The 14,012-nt window shown below is 51.0% G+C and overlaps 1 protein-coding gene across 2 annotated transcripts in view; it reads left to right on the top strand.

Annotated features, from left to right (window-relative positions):
- Window positions 1-821: 821 nt before the first annotated feature.
- LOC147605593 (NADH dehydrogenase [ubiquinone] 1 alpha subcomplex subunit 8-A-like) overlaps window positions 822-14,012 on the top strand; it is a 38,127-nt gene continuing 24,936 nt past the window's right edge. The window contains exon 1 of one of the 2 annotated variants that reach the window (XM_086793081.1): window positions 822-1,160. In XM_086793081.1, coding sequence (XP_086649207.1) covers window positions 964-1,160 — 197 coding nt within the window. In that variant the 5' untranslated portion in view covers window positions 822-963. The remainder of the gene's footprint in view (window positions 1,161-14,012) is intronic. The other variant, XM_086793082.1, reaches the window with a different exon arrangement.

Genomic DNA, 14,012 nt, shown 5'->3' on the forward strand with positions numbered 1-14,012 from the left:
GTGTAAGAATTTATTATTCCTAATGATGTCATTTTTGAACATAAGGTGTTTTTTTTGGTAGTCGTACGTAGCTTATATCAAGTCCTTTCTTTGCAAAAAGAGGTAGAGTGCAATAAGCTGTCTTTGCATCTATCTATTGAGTGTCCACATGCTCACATTGACCAAATGTGATAGGAGTATAACATCATCTATGTAGATGAGTATTTAGACCACTATCTTTGCTAGTGTATGATTGAAGTCTATAAGCTTACCTGCATTGAGACCACTAGCTTAGCCATTGTAGATCCCTTTACTTCTAATTTTTCACAAGTTCATGTATATTCAACCTAGAGAACTTGTGATATGAAAAACGTGACCCACCCAAACAACCTTATCCTCTACTTCTAACTACCTTAGCTCTATGATCAACCTTTCCCATCATGCAACAACGCCAAATGATTTATGAAAGTCCACAAAGAAGTAATAAAATATATATTCTCCATGTTTTTGCTTCCTCAATTATCACGGTGAGGATGTTGTCAAGTGTCGAGTGAATATTGCTATTCGTATATGGATAGGTTTCAAGGCTAGACCTTATCTCTCATGTGTAGTAGCAGAATGAGTGTGGCCGAGAGAGAGAGAGAGAGAGAGAGAGAGAGAGAGAGAGAGAGAGAGAGAGAGACGCTTTGTTATCTTATCTGCATGTGCATGTAATGAAAGTCTATCTTATCTGCATGTGCATGTAATGAAAGTCTATCTTTTGTAAGACGACGTCGGACATCACAAAGTGGCCTTATCGTGAGCTTAATGCCAAAGAAGGAAGTCAAAAACTTATTTTGTAAGGCCATTTAATAAGAGCTCCCCTCTTTATCCTCCCCACCTCTCTTTCTCTCTCTCTCTCTCTCTCTCTAAAAATTAAGGACCAAAGGGCTCTTTCTACGTAGAGAAGAAAGAAGAAGAGGAGGAGGAAGAGGAAGCGCGGCCATGGCGAGCGACGATGCAGCAGCAGTAGCACCATACGTGCCCATCACGACCTCCGCTGTTCTGATGACAGCCTCAAAGCACCTTACCAGCCTCTGCCGCGCTGAGAACAAGGCCTTTCTCGACTGCAAGCGCGCGGATCCTAACCCCGAGAAGTGCCTTGGCAGAGGCCTCGACGTCACCCGCTGCACCCTCTCCCTGTAAGTCCCCCCTTCATCTTCCCTTGCCCTTTCCCTCTTTACATTCTCTCTGTTTTTTTCTTCAACTGTTTCTGATTATATTACATCAATGGCGATTGCATCCTTGCTTGGCTCCAAAGTGATTATATTATGGCCATTGCATTCTTGCTTGACCTCAAAGAGTCACTAGGAAGAAGACCTTGTCCAGCAGGGGTTCACGGTTTCCTTACCATCATACCGCACAGAATCATCGTATCCAGCATGCGAATTCTAATGGTGCTGTAAACCGTAGCTTCTGCATTTTTTATGATGAAATGCCTATTGGAAATGACTTCTAACGAAGCGAGAGTTGGGTGAATGCAACAGAGTATAAACCCTTAATATTTGTTCATGACGCTAAACCAAATGGTTGGTTTTCAACTTTATCCTCTGGTTTTGGCTGTAACAAATTCTTATAGCAGGTGAGACACTTGAGTGTAAGTTAATGATTCGAAACTTCAATGGGTGAAAACGTAATGGGGGGTTTTCACTCTTATTCTCTGGGTTTAATTTCAACAAATTCTTATAGTGGGTGAGACACTTGAAATGCAAGTTAGCATGCTAAACCTGCAAGAGCATTTTCCTTGATGTAAACCCTAATGGAACTGTTAAAATGATTGTTTTGAAGAAGCCTCCTCCTTGGATTGCTCCTCTAGGGTCCTTGGACAATCCTTTGCGGCTTGGTGCAGCCATACTCAAACATTGACTGGCCAGTTGCATGGCTCGGAACTCTTCCTGAGAGAGTTGTATCAGCGTCACTCTCCCACTAGAACTCTTGTTATCCTCCATGGCCTTAACAGCTCCTTATGTAGGAATCTCCTTGCCCTTTTGTTACTGGACTTTTTGTTGAGTCCTAGGATTGATTCAATCCTAGGACTCAACATAAGTTTGGTGTTTGGGTCCTTGGTGACGAAATAGGCTTACAGTTCTCCATCCCAAAGGTCTCCAGCAACTTTTGAATATACTGTTGTTGTTGAGAAACAAAGACCTCTGGATCTGCCAAATCTCTAATCCCAAAAAGAAATGGAGTAAGCCTAAGTGGGTCATCTCAAACTTCTTTGACAGGACAGTCTTTGAAACCGGCCTATGGTAGAAACCAAAGTGCGGTAGACTAGGAGTCACCTATTCAATTGTAGTCCAGACAATTAACAAAAGAACAAGAGCTAGAACGCTCTAGAACAAAGAGGAAAAACGACACCTGTTGGCCCCAAAGCTTGGCGCCCCTTTCGGTATTTCTTTATTCACTTTCAATGGAAAAGTTTAGCTGAGTACAATAAAGCCAGTCAAGGAAAATAAACATGCATGTCCAATCTGGCAACCCTCAAGACCTCTTAGCATAGAGGATATACATACAGATTTGTGTCCCACAAAAGCAACACACTGCTGTCTCCTCTAATCAACCAAGACAATGCAACAGGGAAGCCTTGAGCACGCATTTGGCTGTTCCATGATCATAGCTTCAAACTCAACCAAAGAACAAATCCACCATCCAACTCTGTTTCCACCCTTCAAACTGCCACACCCCTCCTCTCACAAAGGGCCAGAAGAAACCACTCTGAAGCAGTCGTAAGCCAGTAGAAAGAGAGAAAGATATTCAGCAGATTCACTGCTGTCCCTCAGTCCAATCCTCCTCAAAAACCATAGCCCTGAGAGTATAGAGTATGCTGTCTTGAAAGTGCAACCACCCGCCTTTGCCCTCCAGAGCTCACACAAGGGGAAGAGAAGAAGAGAGAGAGAGAGAGAGAGAGAGAGAGAGAGAGAGAGAGAGAGAGAGAGAGAGAGAGAGAGAGAGAGAGAGAGAGAGAGAGAGAGAGAGAGAGAGAGAGAGTGTGTGTTCAGTGAGTACCAACTGCCCTGCACAGTTCTGCACGAGTCGGCCTGTCCGTACCAGTCTGTACCTGCAGCTGCCTGCGTCAGAAAATCTGCTGCAGTCGCCTGTACCTGTCCTTACCAATCTGTACCTGCAGTCGCCTGCGTCACCAAATCTATAGCAGCCGCCTGTACCTGTCCGTATGAGTCGCCCTGCAACTGCTTGTACTTGTTGGCCTGACTCGCCTGTACTTGTCCGTACCAATATGTACCTGCAGCACACATACTGTACGGCTTCCCTTCAGCCAGCCGACCTGTACCAGTCTCTCTCCACGCAGCCAGCCGACCTGTTCTCTCCACGCAGCCAGCCGACTAGTCCTTTCCAAAAAGCAAGAGAGAGAGATGGAGAGGGAGGCGTGTACTCTAAAAGTGGAGTAGCCCCCCCTCCATAATTATCCTAGTGGCCCTCCCTTAAAGTTTTTAAAACTAAGGGCCACCCAAGGTTTATAAACCTTATAAAATTTAATAACTTGGTCCCCCTTCACACTTGGGGTTGTCCACACATGTTACCTTTTTGTCCGGACACCCAAGTATGAATCTTTAAAAATTTATCTTGCTCACTGACCACCATGCCCACACTTGTGCTGTTCCAATTTCACAGGGTCATGACAGTCTTCGTCACAGTTATGTGCTCCACATGACCGCTAGTGAGAATAAGATCATCCACATAAAGGATAATCAACGTGACCATACCGCGTTCCCTAAGAGATACAAGTTAGGATCCGCAACTGATCTCTGAAAACTTGTCCGTAGAAAGAAGGAATCAATCTTCTGATTCCAAGCCTTGGGAGCTTGCTTAAGACCATACAAGGCCTTTCGTAACCTGTAAACCCGGAACCTCAAAGCCTGGAGGTTGCTCAACGTACACCTCCTCTTGCAAGTCACCATTAAGGAACGTAGATTTTACATCCATCTAATACACCGGCCATTGCTGAGAAGAGGCAAGGGCAAGAACTGTCCGAATCGTGGTCATCCTCGTTGTCGGTGCAAAGGTATCGTCATAGTCGATGCCAGGCCGCTGACCATAGCCCTTAGCCACAAGTCTGGCCTTGTGCTTGTCCACTGACCCATCAGACGTATACTTGGTCCTATCGACCCACTTGACACCAATGACTGACTGTTTTGACGGCCTCGGAACCAATTCTCAAGTGTTATTCTTCTCAATGGCTTCAAGTTCCACTTGCATGGCTTTTCTCCAAGTGTCCTGGGAAAGAGCTTCCTTAACGGAAGTGGGCTCTTTGTCCCCAATAATACGAGACATCAAAGCATAATTTACCTGTAAAGGTTCCTTTGACTGATGAACGCAAGAACTGGAATGTCCCTGCCTACTGCTAACATTTGGCAAGCCATCCATCATCTAGTCCCGGAAAGCCCGCCGCAGCGTATCCACATTCGAGTGGTCATGATGAAACTGCCACAAATCACCTAACTGAGAACCTGTAAGAGAGAGTGCTGAGAGTCTGTAAATCCCATTCTCCACTCCGCCTTTCCTAACAACCCGGCCTGTTGCTTTGTCTTGGAGAGCAACAAAATGCTCATCAAACTGCACCCGTATGCCAGTTTTGCTAACCTCATGCACTGACAAAAGATGAAAACCAAGAGTTAGGATATAAAGAACTTGGGAGAAATGCTTCACCCCTCTGCCATCGGGAACGATCTCCAACTTGCCCTCACTGTGAATAGGGATAGTGGACTTGTCACCAATAAGGATGTGACCTGTATGCCTTTGAAGATCCTCTAATAACTCTCGGGAAGGATTCATGTGCTTGGAAGCACCACTATCAAGAATCCACTCCTGGTGGAAGCACCACTATCAAGTATCCCTGGTGGTGAGACCAACTGCCTCCCTACTCGAAGAAGATGAAGCATCTGTGTCCATAATCTCCAAGTGCACAAAAGCTGGAGTCTTTGCAGCTGCAACTGAAGAATCAACACTCTTCTTGGTACTCCGCTGAGGACACTTTCTCCAATAGTGACCCTTCTAGCCACAATGGTTACAGGTTCGCTTGGCCTTCAAAGCATCACGCGTTGAGTCGGGCTTCTTCTCAGAATACTTCTCTGATGAAGACTTCCCTTTGCCCTTATTGTTGTTGCGGCCTTTCGATCGTTGGCCTGTCAAGGCCTCAGAACCTCCACCCTGGGGAGGGTTCGTAAATCACTCTTCTTGGTCCAAGACCATAGGCACAAGCTCCTCCCATGTGATGGTGCTGAGCCTCCCATTGGTGATCAAAGAAGAATAGAAAGCTAAATATTGAAAGGTCAGATGAGACAGCAAAAAAGTGATGACCATGTCCTCTGAAGATATCTCCTTCCCAGCTTGAAGAACCTCTTACTAAAGAGCCTGGAGTTTGTTGATGTGCTCCCGCATCGACGAAGACTTTGCAGGATTCATTAATCGCATCTGCAGTTCCAAGGAAATCCGCTTCATGGGTGATACCCTGTTATACAGGGACGCCAAGTGCTGCCAAATCCCTCGGGCATAGTCACAGGGGACGGCGGGGACGGAGCCTAGGAACGCTGGGACGCCGAAACGAGACGGCGCAGGGAGGGGGACGGACGGGGACGGACGGACGTCCCCCCACGGGCGTTTCAAACCGGGGACGGCGCAGGGGACGGCATAGGGACGGGGACGGCCCTGTGCGGGGACGGCAGAGAGCCGTTGCGCCTGCGCCTATGCCCGTTTCTGGCCGTTGCGCCTGCCTGCCTGCCGCTTGCCTGCCCCTTCGTAGCCGTTTATGGCTGTTGGGCCTGGGCTCTTCTAGCCGTTTATGGCTGTTGGGCCTTGGCCCTCTCTCTCTCTTTTGCCCTTGAGGCTTTCCTCTCTCTCTCTCTCTCGCCTATCTATATAAGAGCCCACCTCTACAAGGCTACAAGCACACACAAGTTCATAACTCTCAAGGCTCATTGCTCAAGCTTTCAAGGCTCAAGCTTCTTGAATCTTCTCTCTTCCAACTTCCAAGTTCCAAGCTCTAGGGCCTAGGCTCTCACCTCTCCCTCAAGCCTCTTGAGTCTTCCAAGTTCCAACTTCCAAGCCTCTAGGTTCTCTCTCTCTCTCTCTCTCTCTCTCTCTCTCTCTCTCTCTCTCATTCCTCAAGGCTCAAGAGTCAAGCCATCTTCAACCATGGCATCCTCCTCACGTGCCGGGGCTTCTCGTAGAAGGACAACGGGATGGACATGGTGGGAGGAGGTAAACTACACCACATCCGTTCATGGAGGCGGTTCTCGGCCATGGGTATGCAAGCTTTGCCCGTACCGGCGAACGGGTGGCGCCGACAAAGTGCGAGCCCACCTCTTGCATGAGAGTGGGCATGAGGTGAGGTTTTGCACGAATGTCACGCTCGAGAAGAGACGGGAACTTCTTGACAAGCTTAGCGTCTACGAAGCGGTCGAAGTGACAAGAAGGACACCACGAGTGGCCGTGGATCCCGCGACGATGGGGAGAGGAACTCAAGCCTCTACCATGGAGTCATGTGGTGGATCGGGATCATGCACACCATCACCTTCACCATCAAGTCGGAATGTTACTCCATCCACGACACCGGCACCCTCCATCTCCACGGCCTCTCAATCATTACGTGGCCCACGGCGACAATCTACACTTGGGGAGAATTGGAACCCCAAGTTGAAGGAGGAGGTGGATATGGCGGTGGCCCGCTTCTTCTTCCACGACCACATTGCCTTTCAAGCGGCTAGGTAAGTGCAATCGATCATTGCCAATTCATCATTCATGTTTTCATCATCCTAGTCCCCTTCTCATTAGTAAATTACTTTCTTGAATAGGTCGGAATACTTCAAGGTAATGGTTAAGAAGATTGGGGAGTATGGCTCAACCTATACGCCCCCCTCATCCGAGAGCTTGCGCACTACATTGCTCGACAAGGAGAAGCGCATTGTGGAGCAAGCGGCCGACAACACAAAGCGGCAATGGGAGAGGAACGGAGTCTCCCTCATTGTGGATGGATGGAGTGACACCCGCAAGAGGAGTATTCACGGCATGGTTGCATATTCCCGCGGAGAGATGTACTTCATCTCATCTCATGATGCATCCGGCACTGGGAAGAGCGCGGATGTGCTTGCGGCGGAGTGGGCTACCACCATGGAGATCGTTGGCCCCGAGCATGTAGTGGGCTTTGTTGCGGATGGGGAGCCTTCCAATAGGGCGGCGGGAGCTATTCTCCAAAGTATGTATGGACCTGTCACGGTGTCCTTTTGTATGGCTCATTGCCTAAACAACCTCCTCAAGGACATCGGGGCATTACCATGGATCAGCCCGCTCATTGAGGAGGCCAACACCATGGTCTCCTTTGTCCTCAACCACCAAAGACTTCGGCATGAGTTCAACAAGAGGTCCTGTCTCTCTCTCCTCAAATATTCCGACACCCGGTTTTCCTACAACTTTCTCATGTTGGGCCGGTTGAAGGATTGTAGTGGTGCTTTCAGGGGGCTTTTCCTTAGCGACGAGTTTGTCGCCATGCAAGAGTCCCATACAAACACTGGCCAAGAGTGAAGGCTACAGGCGGATGACGCCTCTTGGTGGGAGCGTGTGAAGACCACAGATGCTATGGTGAGGCCCATAGTCCACCTGTTGAGGATTGTAGACGCTATGCAGCCATGCATAGGCAAGGTCTACGAGGCCATGGATCGCATGATAGAGAAGTTGAAAGACTTCGTGCCTGACGAAGACAGATACGAGGAGATCCATGCCTTGTGTCTAGGAAGGTGGAATTCCTACTACTCTCCGTTGCATGCAGCAGCTTATGTGGTGGACCCAGAATTCCAAGGCAACAAGCAGGAGAGCGACCGGGAGGTGAGCGTTGGATGGAGGATCATCTTGGATCGTCTTGTGCCTGATGCATCGGTTAGGCGCAAGATCAGGGACCAGCTTTCGATGTACAGGTCATTTCATGGCTCCTATGGCTGTCATGATGCACAGGTTGACCGCTCCAAAGTTGGTGCTGCTCTATGGTGGGAGGACTTTGGTTCAGATGGACTGGAGCTGCAGCAGCTTGCCATCCGCATACTTAGCCAGGCCGTCAGCTTCTCTTGCTTGGAGCAACTTTGGAGTACCTACAGCCACATTGCCTCTAGGAAGAGGAACCGACTCGGGGTAGAGCGTGCCAATGACCTTGTCTTCGTTAGCGCGAACTTGCGAATGCTTTGCAAGAGCGTGACCAAGAAGGCAGATTCCTTCACCGAGTGGGAGATGAGTCAACAAGAAGAGCAACGGGAGGATGAGGTGCAGGAGCAGCATGCCAGTGAGGATGAGACTGAGGATGAGCTTGATGCTTCTTTGGCAGCCGCACAAGCTACCCATGACCATGAGGCAAGCACTTCACGTGGATGATCATTCATGGATCATGATTCATGGGCCTTACTACTTAGCTCTAGCCTCTAGCCTCTAGTCTTCAGCACTTTTTTGTCATTGACTCATTTGAGTCCGTCCTTGTATTTTGCCTCCTTAAGGCTTAGTCCTGACTCCTGTGTCCTGACTCTTGAGTCATGACTCATTTTGTATCTACTTAATTATTAATATGACTCAAAATCTTACCATTTTAGTGTAAATTTGTGCTCATTTTGATGTACTTCCAAAGTAGAATAAGTGTAGAGTAGAATTTTTTTTTTAAAAAGTATTTTTTGAGTGCCGTTCCCTCCCCCGTCCCTGTTCCCTACTTATGGCCGTCCCTCGTCCCGTCCCCGTCCCCGCCCCCCGTCACCGTCCCCCGTCCCTTGTGACTATGCCCTCGGGCCTGTTTGATATGATTAATCACCTGGGGTGTGCAATTAAGAAAGATGAAAGAACGCACACGGGCATTGACACGATCCCATAACTATGCCTGAGCCTCCCGTTCTTTCCTATTAAAGGGTAAAAGCTCCCCGTCCTCCAACTCTGGTCGTGGAACACGAACCACAATGAAATCAGCCAAGTCATAAGACTCCAAGACAGACTCCATCATTACCTTCTAGATGCCATAGTTGGTCCCGTACAACTGCCAATCCACCGGGAATGTCGGGAGAGTGGGGATGCTTCTGAGCCATCTCAAGGGTTCACAAGGTCTTGTGAAGGGAGGGTGCATGGGAAAAAAAATGAAGAAAGGCTGCAAACACTATGCAAGGTGGTTGTTCCACAGTGATGGCCGCCTTCTACCTATTCTCCAAGTCTCGAACAGCCCAAAAGTTCTCCAATCAGCACCAAAAATGTCATGTGCACACACATGTACATGCTTCTCACAGGGGCTAACCCTAAGGAGGCAACAAGATAAAGAAGGGATGATCAGAATAGAACCAGATTTTAGGAGCATTTTCTATGGAGTATTCCCTGTCGGCTGCATCAGGATGTGAATTATTTGTCTTGGAGCTGGCCGACCAGCAGTCAGCCAGTCCATGGGATATTCTCCAGCCTATAAAAGGCAAGTTTGCTCATTGATTTAGTCATTCACTCCCCCTTTGGGTGTGGCTCTAGACTAGGATTAGAATAGGGTATTTCACTACTTTTTCAAGGCAGCCCATGGCTGTAGAACCTAGGTACCTTTTTGTACCATATGAATATACTGAATTTCCAGCTCTCTCTCTCTCTCTCTCTCTCTCTCTCTCTCTCTCTCTCTCTTCTGTCTGCGTTTTTGCATCAGCATGTTCTAAGTGGTGTTTAGGGCTGAAAGAAGACTCTCAGGAAAAACGCGCGATCTGCTCCTGCGAGCTACGCCCATCCCCTCCCTCCCGTCTACCCTCCCCCCGCTGCCCCTCGCCGTCGCGCGCCACCTCCCCCCCCCCCCGTCCCCCGCCTCTCCTCCGCATCTCTCCCCCGCCTCCTTCCTCGCCTCCTCCCCCACCATCTCCCCCCGCCTTCTCCTCCCCCGCCTCCTTCCTCGCTTCCTCCCCCGCCATCTCTCCCCCCCCGCCTCCTTCCACGCTTCCTCCCCCGCCTTCTCTCCCCCGCGCCATCTCTCCCCTGCGCCATCTCTGCCCCGCCATTTCTCCCCCCCCGCCTTCTCCTCCGCTTCGCGGCTCTTCCCCCCGCCTACTTCCTCGCCTCCCCCTCCGTCTAGCCCTTCCTCCCACCGCTAGCTCCCCCCCCGCCTCAGCTCCCCCCTCCCCCCTCCCCCCGCTCCGCCCCCGCTATCCTCGCACCTTCCGCCTCTCCGTTTCCTCGTAGGGCTGTGTCCCTCCCGTTGGTGACCCCGGTTTCTGGCCTTTTCCCTCTGGAGGACTCCATGGAAGCCGCTCCGACTACCCCTGCCGATTTCGGTCTCCGTCTGGAGTTCACAGCTGCAGATCAGCAGTTGTTTGTTTCCACAGTGTCCGCTCTTGAGGCCTCCTCCTTGGTCTGCAAGATAGTGGGTAGCCGTCCGATGCGGAGAGAGCTTCGCGACCTTCTGCAAGGCAGCCTCGTTGGCGTGCCTGCCAAGATCGTCAGCGTCGATTTTTTGGGACGTGGCTACTACCAGGTGGATTTCGAGTCCCCCCAGGCGGCTCAGACGGTGCTGGCTCGGAGCCCCATTGCCCTCCGCTCATCCCGGGCGTTCCTGGCGCAATGGACTCACGGTTTCGACCCCGCTTCTGACCCGCTAGCAGGCGTGACAGGTTTCCCCATCACTATCTGCTTTCCTGGACTTCGTAGGGAGTACTTGCCCCTCTTGTCATCCATTGGCAAGGCGTTTGGGCAGGTGGTGGAGACGCCTCAGACAGCGGCCTCAGTGATAGCTCGGGTAGCAGGATTCCCGGCCATTCGTGTTGTGTCCCGAAGACGATCCTCCTCCCTTGTCTTTCTGGAGGACATCTGATATAGCGCGTGGAGTATTCGGGCCTCCTCGGCTAGTGCTACATCTGTCGGGAGATGGGCCACCTCGCACGCGCTTGTCCCCTTAAGGGGGCTCATCCTTCACGCTCTGCTGCCTCTGGACCCCCTTCAGGAGGCCAGAGGGGTGGTCATCCACCTCAGAGACCGGACATCCCTGGCTCGTCTCAGCAGGCGCCATCATCTGACGAGCAGGCCCCGGCGGAGGATGCCGCGCAGTCCCAGGAGGCTGGCGGATGGCAGGAGGTTCGCTGGCGGAAACGCCCGGCCCGCAGGGACCGTCGCAGACGCCAGCAGGCAGCACAGGCTGGCGTCCAGGCACCTACCCGCACTTATGCTCCAGTCAGGGATAGGCGGCCAGCAGGTCCCACCCCGATGGACGAGGATTCAGTCTCAGTGCCCGTTGAGGCCGACGGTGGAGCCCCTCACGTGGAGGCCCCGCTCCCGCCTCCCCCCGCGGGGGGCCCCGCCCCCTCCATGGAGCAGATTCCTGAGGATCCCGGGCCGCACTCTGCGACCCCCGGCCCCTCTTCCCTTCACTCGGAGAGCACTCCTTCCTCCCTCCCCTCTCCCCCCCCAGTCCCCCCGCTCCCGCCTCCCCCGGCGGCCCCCCCTGACACCTCTCCTGGCAGATGCCTCTCCACCCTCTCCTCGCTCTCCCCCCTCCTCTCCGCGAGCCTCCATCCCTCCTTCGGCCTCTCTAGGATACTCCTCCAGACCACCCACTACCCCGGGGCAGCGCAGCTGGGTAGGCCAGAGCTCAGTTCAGCGGGCGGCTGTTCCACCGCCACTCCGGGCCGGTGGAGATGGCGATCATAGCTTCGCCCGCCACAGAGTTCTCTCCAGCCTCCCCTGGGGGGCCCCTGTCATGGCCCTGTGAAAATGGAGCAGGACAAGTGTGGGCATGGTGGTTGCAGAGTCAGAATATTTCATGATTGACATGGGGGGGTGCCCGGACAGAGTTTAAGATGTGTGGACATCCCTAGGTGTGAAGGGGGGAACTAGAAACATTAAGTTTTAATGTTTATTGGAGTTTGCCCCTAGGCCTTAGTGGCCCTAGGAACTTATTAAAGTTGGGGCCCTAGGGATTAAATTGGGGAGGAGTTTTCTCTCTCTTCTCTCTCTCTCTTCCCTTTTTGGGGAATCGTGTAGCAAAAGAGGAGTTTCCTTCATGCGCATGTTATCCTAGCGTGGAAAAGCACAGGAGAAGGGAGGCAGCTGCTGTTTTGCTGTGGATTGTTGCTGTTTTTCTGAGGGAATCAGCCGTACAGCACTGTACGGCCAGAACTGTGCAAGCTCTTTCTCTCTTTCTCCTCTGTTGCTGGCTGCGCACAGGAACTGCTGCTGGAATACTCTGCGCACAGGCCAGTACAGGCTGTACCAGCAAGTGCACAGGCCGTACAGCCCTGCACGACAGCCGTACAGTGTACGGACAGGGCTGACGCACGCTTTTTTGGGTTCTGAAGCTGCAGGCGGCGCTTGTCAGGTGGCTGGACAGACCTGAATACTCTGATTCAGGTTGGTACAGAAGTGGACAGCAGGCTGTTTATGCAAGTACAACTCCTGGCACGTATCCCGAGGCGGTACAGACGGGTACAGTGCTGATTTTCAGATCTGTATTTTCAAGGACAGCATAGGAGTGAGCATCAGGAGGAGGATACAGGCAAGTGCAAGCACACGTGTGAAGCAGGGTTGTGGACTCAAGTGCCTGCAAGCACAGATTGGTGCTGTTGCTTCCTCCAGTGTTGTTTCACGAGCTGAACTTGGTAAGCTCTGTTTCTGTTCATCTATCTCTCTTTCTATTGCTTGATGTCTGTTGCAGATATGTGTTATCTGGCCCCTTGTGAGAGGAGGGGTATGGCAGATTGACAAGGGATTAAGACAGAGATTGGACAGCACATGTATGTTTGAGCTGAGAAGATGTATCATGCTCTTGAGTTATGCCAGATGTATGCCCATGGCTGGCCTACTTTGTGATCTTGGCTGATCAGAGGGAGGCACAGTGTGTTGCTTGAGGACACAGATCTGTGTGCATAGATCCTCTGTGCTGAGAAGGATTTGTGGGCCGTCAGATTGGACTTACAGGTGTAAACTCTTGGCTGGTCTTTGTGTTGTACTCAGCCAATCATATTATTTTAATTGAATAAAGAAATACCGCAAGGGGCGCCAAGCTTTGGGGCCAACAGGTGTCGTTGTGTTTTCAGATTTGGGCACTCTAGCTCCAATCTGTGTTTTGTTTCTCATCTAGACTACAAGTGGACGGGTGATTGCTCCTACCGCACTCTGGTTTTCTATCAGAGGCCGGTTTCAAGGTTCCGTTGCCGGGACCAATCATCAACTTTCTGAAGGGGGTGAGCTCGTGGTTGCTTTGAAGAAAGCCATCGCTGAAAATTCAGCAATCATGTCTGATACAGAGGAAGAGTACTTCTATCATGAAGAAGAAGAGCAAGAGACTTCTCCTGAAAGAGATGTATCTGAGGATATTTTTGCAGGAGAACAGGCTGCAGATGTTGAGCCGTATGAGGATGTAACACAGCCAGAAGATGTGCATGGTAAAGAGGATGATGATGCTCGGTTCAAAGATCGCTTGGCTAGTGTTATGGATACTTTTATGCAGCTCACACAGAGTGAGAGATTTGCTGAATTTTTGAGATCTCGCTCAGAGCCCCGCTCAGAGCCCCAGAAAAAGAAGAAGAAGGTTCGTTCAAAGAATCTTTCTCAGGGTCATAGTGGTACCACTCCACAGGATCCATCTCCTGCCCAGTTTCCGAACATGCAGCATGCTTTTGGTGCTAACCCACAGAGTTCCTTCTATGGACAGCCACCTATTCCTCAGCAGAACATGCATCCAGGGTACTTTGGTGGTGGCTCGGTGTTCCAATCCATGACTGGGGGTTATCCTCAGGGAGGCATGGGTATGTATGGGCCTTTTGGAGCCAATTTTCAGCCTGGCATGCAAGGGAATATGTATGGTGGTATGCAGTCCGGTATGCAAGGAAATGTGTTTGGAGGCATGCAACCTGGGATGCGAGGCAATATGTTTGGTGGCATGCAGCCAGGTATGCATAGTGGAATGTATGGAAACATGGCTGGAATGTATGGTATGCCTGGCATGGGAATGGGAAATGTTGACCCAATGATGGGTATGAATGTTGGGGGCAGCAATCTCACGA

Source organism: Cibotium barometz, chromosome 59 (assembly GCF_041138505.1).
Source record: "Cibotium barometz isolate CiBa-2024 chromosome 59, ASM4113850v1, whole genome shotgun sequence".
In the NCBI taxonomy this organism is placed as follows: domain Eukaryota; kingdom Viridiplantae; phylum Streptophyta; class Polypodiopsida; order Cyatheales; family Cibotiaceae; genus Cibotium; species Cibotium barometz.